At 40.3% G+C, this 10,747-nt stretch overlaps 1 protein-coding gene across 3 annotated transcripts; it reads left to right on the forward strand.

Moving 5' to 3' along the window:
- Positions 1-4,814: 4,814 nt before the first annotated feature.
- Positions 4,815-6,814, forward strand: LOC109793940 (uncharacterized). 3 transcript variants are annotated; one of them, XM_020353423.3, is made up of 4 exons: positions 4,815-4,948; positions 5,458-5,654; positions 5,887-6,221; positions 6,305-6,814. In XM_020353423.3, exons 2-4 carry the CDS (start codon positions 5,501-5,503, stop codon positions 6,515-6,517), a joined length of 702 nt encoding a protein of 233 aa, XP_020209012.1. In that variant the 5' UTR covers positions 4,815-4,948; positions 5,458-5,500; the 3' UTR covers positions 6,518-6,814. The 3 variants fall into 3 exon arrangements, 2 of the variants coding, with proteins under 2 accessions (XP_020209012.1, XP_020209007.1); XR_014429723.1 differs by lacking the exon at positions 4,815-4,948 and having other exon boundaries at positions 4,955-5,654; positions 5,868-6,221; XM_020353418.3 differs by lacking the exon at positions 4,815-4,948 and having other exon boundaries at positions 4,955-5,654.
- Positions 6,815-10,747: the final 3,933 nt, after the last annotated feature.

Genomic DNA, 10,747 nt, shown 5'->3' on the forward strand with positions numbered 1-10,747 from the left:
CCGGGAAGTCGACTCGATGGCAGCCTCCACCTACAATAAACAATCGCAACTCAGGGAGCTAAAAGAGAACGTACAAAGAAAGAGCAAGTCATCGACAAGCAATCCCAACCGCTCGTTCAGAAGCCCGGATAGATACCTCGGCAGGACGGACGAAAGGCTCGACAGCCAACGCTGCCCCCTCAGAAACCACCCGAGCTCCCCCCTGGGGCAGGAGACTCCCGGACAAACCCGCCACCCCAACAACCTCCTCCGCCTCGCGAGGAACAGAGGCTCCCCCAACCTCCCTCGGGACCCTCTTCCTTTTCCGATTGATCTTCAGGGGAGAGACCTCTACATCCCCCTGAGCCTTAGAAGCCTCAAGCTCAACAACATTGTAGCAATGGTACTACTTCCAGTCACACCACAAGTCCTTTCCCACAATACCTGACAGCAAAGGACAAAGCACGTTAGCAAGCATAAAACCCTAACACATAAACAAAGTTACCAAAGACTCACCCTCCAAATCTCTTTCTCTGTGCGCCGAACGCTCGAGCGACAGAATGAGCTTGCAGTCTAGCAGGCGAGGAAGCGCCTTCAAAGCATTGACAGCAGCCGTCTCCGACGGCGTCAGCTGCGAGGGGTCCACCCCATGAAACCCAGACGAGTCACGGCACCAGTAGAAGGGAAACCTCGGCAGCCCGCCAAAATAGAACCTTCCATCCTCTAGAGGGTCGACATCGACAAGAGTAACCCGGAAAAACTCTTGCCTATAGTTTTTATACGATTGGGAATAAGGAGTAAATAAACCCCCTTCCTTACCCCCATTCAAAGAAAGAGTCCCGTACGGCGGGGCGCCCGCCTTCAATTGGTAGAAAGAGAGAAAAACCCGAAGGGACACCTCCACCCCTAGAACCGTGCATAATGTAACGACCCGCCATGATCTCTACACTTAGTGGAATCGCACTACTACTAGTGAACTAAGGAAAATATTAAATTGGATAACTCATACATACAGGTATAGATAAGAATAAAAATAACCAAATTCTTTAAATACAAAATAAAATGTCATATATGTACAGTCATCCCAAAAATAATATTCCCTAGTGCCGGTCAAACAGACAAAAATCGCTACCCAAAATGGTAACCCTAACACGAGGATCAAACTCCCCGTCTCGCAGCGGTCACCTCAACTCCAAGCTAGCCCTGACCTGCTCCCATACCAAGTATGATCATCGCAGTTCCACCACATGGAAACAGAAGGGTAAGCTAGAATTCACAAATGAATCATAACAATCTATACTACACAATCATATTCATAGAGTCACACCATACACTCTATCCAATACTACTCATGCATAAAATACAATCCACCAATCATGAAGTCAAACACCACACTTCATCATATTAATAGTCATGCAATAAATGCATCTCATGACAGATATCAATGCATATCAATCATCTAATGCGTCGTCACGCATACACCTAGGAGATCTCCACAACAATAGAGCTGTATAAGTGACATTCCATCCTACCGAAACCACCCCAACCGTTTTCACGCCCAATGCGCCCGCTCGGTCACAGCTAAATAGGATATATAATCCTCCCTCGGGTTTACTCGGATGATGTCACTTACACAATTGGAAGTCCAGATCCACCGTCAGGTATAGCACAGCTGGGTACGGGCTTACCACGACCTTGGCATGCATTAACCAAGTCAATTGTGGAGTTCGCCCACCAACTATCCGCAAGGATCCACGCACCTTCGGGGAGTACTTGGTTAAGGGAATAACCCTCGACCTCATACCCCGCTCCAACACTAGCTAAGGACTTAGAGGAGACTCACCCAACCCAGTGGCCTATCTGAGCACCACTCTCCCAAATCCAGTAGCCTCCCAGAGCACCACTCTCATATATCAGTGGCCTATCCAAGCACCACTCTCAAGAGACTCTGTGTGAGCTCTTCCAGTTCGAAAACATTTTTCCTCTCCTCAAGTCCTAGGCTAGACTCATGCCATAAGGCATCACATGCAATAATGCATCATACATCATAATGGTCTGCCCACCATCATGATCAACAATCATACACATGTCATAAGACATCACATGCAATATTGCATCATACATCATATATGGTCTACCCACCATTATGATCAACAATCATACTCATATTCAAACATTCATACGTATCATCACAAAGCATACATATGAATCACACCGCACCCTACATCATATATCACACATATATGATCTAACATTTTAACTTTTAACATATTTACGCTCGGCGTAGCCTGAGCTCGCCCAGCCTAATCCCAACCTGAGAGCCCTAAGCTCTTCCATGTCTGACGCACTCAACCTGCGCCTAGTCTAATCCCAGTCAGAGAGTTCAGAAACTTTCATCCAAACCAACAAATCCAGTCACATGCAAACACAAAACACAATACATAGGCTCCATACAACTTAAATAAACCTAGAATCAACATGCACCCATCTGATGCATCAAATTCACCAGAAACCCCATTTTTTTCCAAGACTTTGAACAATTAGCGAATTCTCCGATCCAGCCATGGATCCTCAACTTTCATGCATCAATTGAGTTTCTAAACTCACATGCAACTTAAATAACAAACATTCTAGCTTCCCTTACCTGAAGATTGGCTCAGATAGCCAAAGACTGAACAAAAGTATAATTTCCCCTCGAGGCTCAACTCGGAACTTCAGTCCTCCCAAAACAAGCTTTCTAATCTGAATTTCAAGAAAAGTCAGAAGGAGTTAGTGATCTAGAGGAGAAAAGGAGTCAAACAGAGAAATTTGGGAGAGAAAGGAGCTCACTGACCCAGAGACCTTCTCTCTAAAACTTCTCTCTAAAAACTCCAAAACTCCTGAAGGCCCCCAACCCCCTATTTATAGACTTTCAGATTGGCCTAGAACGGCCCGTACCGAGTTCGGAACGGCCCGTTCCGAACTCCCAAATCGATCACAACATTAACGCCCAGAACGGCCGGTTTTGAAATCAGAACGGCCCGTTCCGGGATTCATCCGGAACGGCCCGTTCTCCCTCCGGAACGGCCCGTTCTCTCTCCGGAATGGCCCGTTCTCCCTCCAGAACGGCCCGTTCTCCCTCCAGAACGGTCCGTTCTCCTTCCCAGAACGGCCCGTTCTCAACTACAATATGTAGTTCAACTCAGTAGCTTGGAACGGCCCGTTCCAGTTTGGGAACGGCCCGTTCTGGGCTACTGAATCAGCCTCTTTTTTTTTTTTTTTTTTTAACAATGTTACACATAAAACCTCGAACGCCCTCAAAAAACCCCAACTGTTGAGATGCAACTGACTGGGGGCCGCATTAACGTAGTTCAAAAAGTCGCATTCAAACTGCGTCAAAGGAAGGCAGACACCCAAGTCCCTGAAAAAACTCTGATACATCTAGAAGGAGGGGGAACCAACGGACCTCTTCATATACACACCTTCACTAGCCGAACAAGGCTCCAATCGGATCATCTGAGAAATAGAGGGGTCACAAATCCTATGCGTCTCCCAGAGCACATCAACCTCCAAACTCGAGTCAAAAACGCTTGCAAACTTGGCCATTTCGCGTTTTACCCATTCGTAGCCAGGGACACCCAACTCTAAGTCCCCGGGCGGAGGCACCTCCTTTCCCTCAGCGACGCCCTTTCCGGTAACCACCGCCTTACCGCGTGCTTTGCCCCTAGCAGGGGCAGTAGAACCAACGCCATGACCACCAGCCATCAAGAAAACTCAAAGAAACACAAGAAAGACAAAGAAAGCAGAAATAGGGAGCAAACGAAGACGAAGCGTGCATAAGAAGCTGAGGGGCCAAGAAAGAGTAAAGCGAAAACGAGAAGAGGCGCGGGAAAAGGAAAAAACCTCTTCCCAAAGTTCAAAACGGCCAGGCCACGTGTCGACCAAGGGGCACGCTTGATGACACATTAATTGCAACCCATCATTGCATAACCGTCATTTCCCTTAATGCGCCACTTGCACGTTCCCGGGAAATGAACAGTCGCGACACATTGCAGACCCTCAGGTGGTGCACGTGGAAAGCTACTACTCATTGGCGAGCCCGGTCTCAGCTCCTCGACCTACGATCTTCAAAGCTCGGGGGGCTAGTGTACTAACCATACTTCGCATCCGGGCTCCGAGCCCGGATTACAACCCCGGGCACGCGGTGCATGACGTCAGCTCGGTATTTGAGCAAATCATACCAGATTCCGAGGATCTCGTCCCAGACCGGATCCGCCCTCCAATTATATCATATCATGATATATCTTATCTCAAGCCCAAAAGCCCAAGGCAAACCTAGATCACCTCAAAGTACGTGCATTATATATATGAGACTATTACTCCTGCAAACCCTAACTTTGGCATCAGAGTCTCTTTTGCAGGTACCTCCCTCATCTTGAAGCACCAATACATCAGGCAAAGGAGACTCACCGATCTTACTGGACGGATCACCTCTACGACCAAATTCCGGTAAGAACATATACTATTTAACTTCACACCACTATTTCTATATTGCTACTTAAATTCATATAAATCAAAATTCAAATACATTTTCCAATTGCATTATTTATTATTAAAGCATATATTCCCTTAATGAAACATGATACCATCCCGTGTAAATCTAAGTAACACAAGTAAAGAGAAAAATAAAAAATGACAGAGAATAGATTAAAAGATTAAATAAAAAAAAAGGTGAAAAGTTGAAGTAGAATGTAAAACATAATTAAAGGATAAAAATTCTAGAGTAGTCTAAAAAAAGTGATAAAAGTTTTTGCCCAAATCCACACATTGAATACACTGGTTAGATAGGTTATTGGATGAACTAAGAATTCACGCAATTGTAATATTTAATTAATTAATCGTGAACCCTAGCTTAATGGAGGGTTATATATAGCAAGTTTGATTGTTGGCGCAGTTGTATCGGTGGCGCCGTGTGAGAACTGAGAAGAAGGTATGATAGTGTAACAAGTCCCACATCGGGGAGGTCTCCTTACCAGGGAGGCCTTATAAGGCGGGAGGTTCTCCAACCTCTTGGGCCGGCTTTTGAGGGATGGTTCCCCTCCTTAGCCTTATGCTCGTTACAATGGTGCTTTCATTGAGAGCCAGCCAAATCGAGAAGGGCTACCCACGGAGGGTTCTGACCATCGGAGGGTTCTGACCGGCAAGGGCCGAGTGAAGTGCCGATGAGTGAAGTACCGTGGAGTGCAGCCATCGAGGACGCTGGCTTTCGAAGGGGGTGGTAATGTAACAAGTCCCACATCGGGGAGGTCTCCTTACCAGGGAGGCCTTATAAGGCGGGAGGTTCTCCAACCTCTTGGGCCGGCTTTTGAGGGATGGTTCCCCTCCTTAGCCTTATGCTCGTTACAGATAGTATAATATGATAATGAGTAATCTGAATTGATAGTTAACATTTAAGAAACCCTATGATATGATAATGAATCTGTTGATTTGTGAGCGCAGCGCAGTCAGAGGATCAACTGAAGCCGCTGTTTGTGTAATCGAAATGGAGACGAATAGGATCAAGGATGCTTACTTGAAGAAACTCGTTTCGGAGACATCTATAATTGGCCATGACAAATGGAGAAATCAAGTGTTCGAGTATTTCAGATTTGACTGCTCTACCGTTGGTGTTGGTGTACTTGACAGGTTGAATTGTGGTGAGTGTATGGAGATGTTCGACGCGAATACCCGACAAAGCTTTGGGGATTGGTTCCAAAAGTTTAACAGGGAAAACTTTTCATTAAAAACTCATTTTGAGGAATTGATAACTCTTTTGGATGGTTCTCACGAGTTTACGCTCCTCAGCTACTATCTATATTGCTCACCTTTTACTTTCATTTGGGGGTGCAACTATTTTTCTGATGATTCAGATAATTTCCATGTGAAAAGTTCCAGCGGGGATGTGTTCGAGACGAGGACGAGCGCTGCCACCGCTCTGTCTGGGGTTCTGCGGGAGCTGGAGCCTGGAGGAGTGTATTCCCGACGCAGGTCGCGGTGGGAATGCGATTCCTGTTCCCCAACTCTCTAGCCCTGTTCTCTCGCAGGTAACTGCCTTCTTTAACATGAAACACGACTACACCAAGAGCGTCAACACCGCTATTGAGAGCCTTACAAGCAACATTAATGCCACTATTGAGCACATTAAGGCCCTTGGGAATGATTATCACGCGGCTGTCACCAACTTTGTACAAGCTAATATATCTAATTTCCCCTCCTTGCAACAAGTCAGTTTACTTTACTTTATTACTAGTTTCTTTGCTGGAATTGGAATTAATGGAAGCATTAATTGCTGACGCTTCTTTTGCAGGCTGCCGATTATCTCGACATTCCAACTCTCGCTCGCTTCACATCAATGGCCTTGGGATTTGGATTCGGAGATAATAATATGAAAGAAAAGTCGGTTCAGGATATATCCAACTGGTACGCAGGAATCTCCAAACTAGGAATGCTCTCACCTCTCCTCTCAACCTTCACCAAACAAATTCACTCCATAATTTCTCACCTCGATTTCTTTGCTTAATCTAAATTCCCTAAAATCCAAAGGTGCATTAATGAACTGAGTTTGTGTTTGCGTTTGTGTTTCTGTTTGCGTTTGTGTTTGGGCCTTTTTGTGGTCCCATGTCATACTGAAGCTGTTGTCAGGCTTGATTTGTCAATGTATCTTTAGTTAGTCCTTGGGAATTGAGATAACTGTAGAATAACATTTCTATGGGATGTTTATTCACATGATTCCCAATTATATATGTGTTGTATATCCGTATAGACAGATGGCCCCTCTTAGTGGGTAAATAAAGTAGTACTTTTGTTCTCACATGAATATGATTCTTGTTAAACCTCATTTTACTTTCTCACTTTTCTTTTCTTTTATCATCTATCTTCTTTCTAACTTGCTTATTTACAGAGACAAGAACACAACATTTCACCTGCCTGCAATGTAAATATGTAGGACTTTTGTGTAATTTTTAAGAAGTCATAAAAATATTTTTTAGAATAATTTTGATACATTTATGAAAAAAAAAATGCAAGAACGCCCCCTGCTTATCAATCACTTTTTGTATAAAAAAAAGGAGAGAGAAATTCTAATGAGTGTTCTTTTATTTATTATTTATTTTGTTTATGTAAACGGTGAGCTTGAATCCTCTGCAACGGTACTGCCTCGCAGCAGTGATCTTGGCTATTAGAAATTGGAAAATAAAAACATTTTTATAAGTTGCTGCACAGCTGCAGTAGAGAATCCGTTTAGGGTAGTATTAAAAAATTAGTGTCAGAAACATCTTTCTTCCTTTGTGTTTTTCCCTTGTATTCCTTCATTTTCAGTTTGCCCCAATATTTTAGACTTTGTCTTGAACTGTTGATCAGGGAACTAAGAGGAACCTGACACATCCTAACTCCCAAGTCTTTTATTTTGAACTGTTAATCAAGGACCTGCTTCACATATTGTATCCCAGACAAATTATCCTTTGAGAACTATATCATTAACATATAATCATATATCATAAAAACTGTGAAGGAGATACTAGTGCTCTTAATGAACTGTGAATGATCTACTGTACCATTGACCATAGTGTAGGGACAGTAACGTAGTGGACAACTTAGAATACCTCTGCTTACTTGCTTGTTCATGTCATTACAAGGAATTTTCAAGTTTACGGACTTGTACCCTAATAGTAGTAGAAGGAACACTAGGTGGCAGGACAATGTATACCTCATGCAAATCTACTCTGAGGAAAACGTTACATTAAGTTGCTCCAAGTAACCTCACTGTGGCCAATTGGTCACTGGTGAACATGTGTCAAAGTAATTAATTCTTTCTAGCTGAGTATCCTTCGACAATTAATATTGCCTTGTAGTACTCCTCAACCGTGCCATCAGTCCATCACCATGATACTTTAATTTGTAAACCCACCTATAATAAGAATAACAACCAATGTCCAAATATTTGTTTTAGGGCAGCTATCTCAGCAGCCATTACCTTTTATTTTTCGCTGAGCAGGACTGCCAAACGCGGAGTAAGAAAGTGAACTACAAGTGAGTTACATTGTTAAACCAAAGAGGCTCAAGACAAAAATTGGGGGAGAGGGCGGGGGGAATGGAAGAAAGAAACAGAGACAAATAGGAAGATAATCATGAGAATGCCTAGTCAAGCAATTTGCAATTGTGTTAGCCTTCTGCATAACATGTTTGATTTTGACCAGTCATACACGGTTAATAAGCATTAGACCACCACAAAGTGTATTATTGGAGGGATGATTTATCATGAGGCCAGAATTGAAAGTTGATTTATCATATGTCACGTCAATCAATCTAATATGAGATGAGACCCGATAATATCTAACTAAAAACGAATTAATTTTTCATTAGCAAATCGACATCAGATATTTTCGATTGGCCTGAGCATCGGTCGGCCACGGTCGGTTTCGGACAAAAATTCTTAAAATCATCCAAAACCGATTAAGAAAAATCAGGAGTCATTTCCGACCGACGAAGAACTCAGGTTTTAGCGGGTTCAATCCGTGCGGGTTACGGTTTCATCGGATGGATTCATCGGTTTGAGAAGCTTCCTCTAACGTCTCGTGCCGCCATCCTTCGTCACTCTTTGCCGGTCTCTGTTACTGCTTCATTTGGGAGAAATCACGGAGTTTCAGATCTCCACATCACCACCTTCATCAACCAGAACAGGGAGCTTCTCAGTGGCGGTAGCCATGGCAGGAATAAGTTGAAGAAAAGAGGATGTTTACGGAGTGAAGAAGAAGAAGAAAGAAGACACTATGAAGAAGAAGAAAGAAGCAGAAGAAAGAAGACGGAGTGAAGAAGAAGAGAAAAGAAGACGGAGTGAAGAAGAAGAAGAAAGAAGACGAAGTAAAAGAGACGGAGAAAATAAACGTTGAAGACGAACGGTCGGATTCGGGTGCATCGGATGAGAAAATTCTAACACCGAATCCGACCGTTAAAACCCGTTTGAACCCAAAATTTGCTTCAGAAAAAATCCGAAATACCTGAGAATTAATCCGCTTCACCCGATCTGATCCTCGGTTTGGCCGGTTTCGGATCGGCCGGAAGTTTTTGCCCAGGCCTAATTTTCGATCACTTGATCTCACACTATTACAATTCCTTTCTAAAAATGAGAATTAATTGCGTTAGTTTTAACACCATTTTAACATGTCCTAGCATATGATTGTTGTTTAGTTTAAGGAGTCACATTAATACAACATTTTTATTGGCTGGACAACATTTACATCCAGTGAGTACAGAACAAAGGTAAATTGCAAAGTCACAATCTTCATTTGGTATTATACGAAAGGAATGAGTATTCAAAAGAAAACTACATCTCTATATGTGAATATTTGCCTTGATTTGAGGTTATCATTAATGTTAACGTTTATTTGAAATTAGATAGTGGAAATTACATCTTATCATTAATGGTGTATAGAAACTAAAATGGAATATATAAAGATTAAAATCAACGTTTTTAACAATAAAAGTTAAATAATAAGATTTATGAAAGTATAAGGAAAAAAAGTAATTAACATAAAGTATTTTTTCAATCCACTTAATAGTCCTATTTTAATACTTATATCTTCATAAATTTGTGACTGTGGCTCCCGAGTATTGTTAACGTTCTATTTGGATCAAAAGTAAAATAAAGGGGTTGTAATGAAAGTTCTCTTTGCTTATTTGGACGAGGGGAAAAGTGATAGGAAATTGATTAATAAATAAATCATATAAAAAAACATTTCGTAAAAAAATAATTGTAACTCAAATATTTACACATTTTAACTGTACTATTTTTTCTTAACATAAAAATATTTCTTAATTTTATGTTATGAAAAATAATATAATTTTTAAAAAATTAACAAACTGCTTTCTTCAAATTTAGGTATAATATATATAACATGAGTCACTAAATAAAATAAATTTAAGTAGATTTATTTTTAGGTAAAGTGAATCAAATTACTTCAAAAATAACTTACTCTTAGTAAAATTATTCTACTGAATAATTTATAATGTATATTAAATTTCAACGATTGAACCGTTAAATTAAATATTTTTAATGCATAAATTAAGTCTAAAATTTAAATTTTAAAAATTATCTAATACTTCATTTCATTAATTCTAATTTATGGATATTATAAATGCATTTTATACATAGATATGAATCTATATAATGAAGTAACATGATTTTCAAATTTTTTAAAGATTTGTAAATTTTATATGTACTCTCAAAAATTTTAATTTAATAATTAGATCGTTAAAATTCAACATTCATCATGAGTTATTAAGTATAATAATTTTACCTAGAATTACTCTCAAAATAATTTGATTCCTCATCTATATATAGAGAGATCCATTTATTTTTAGAATAAGTCTGTTTAGACTTACTTCATTCAATAACTCATTATCTACATGAAATCTTAATGATATGACTGTTAAATTAAAAGTTTTTAATACATAGAAATTTGCAAATTTTTTTAAAAAATGAAAATCATTTTAATATTTTATTTTATTAATTCAAATTGATGGATAATCATAAGAATATTTTATATGTTAATTTGAATTTATATAATGTAGTATCAAATAGTTTTCAAACTTTTTAAAAATTTACATATTTGATCTATACATTAAGAATTTTTAATTTAACGGTTAGATTGTTAAAATTAGACGTAGAACATAAGTTATTGAATAAAGTAAGTTTAGATAAACATATTCTTAGAATAAGTGGATCCCTTCTCTCTCTCATACATGTATGCAC

The sequence above is a fragment of the Cajanus cajan genome, chromosome 9, assembly GCF_000230855.2.
Source record: "Cajanus cajan strain Asha chromosome 9, NIPB_CcT2T_4, whole genome shotgun sequence".
Lineage (NCBI taxonomy): Eukaryota > Viridiplantae > Streptophyta > Magnoliopsida > Fabales > Fabaceae > Cajanus > Cajanus cajan.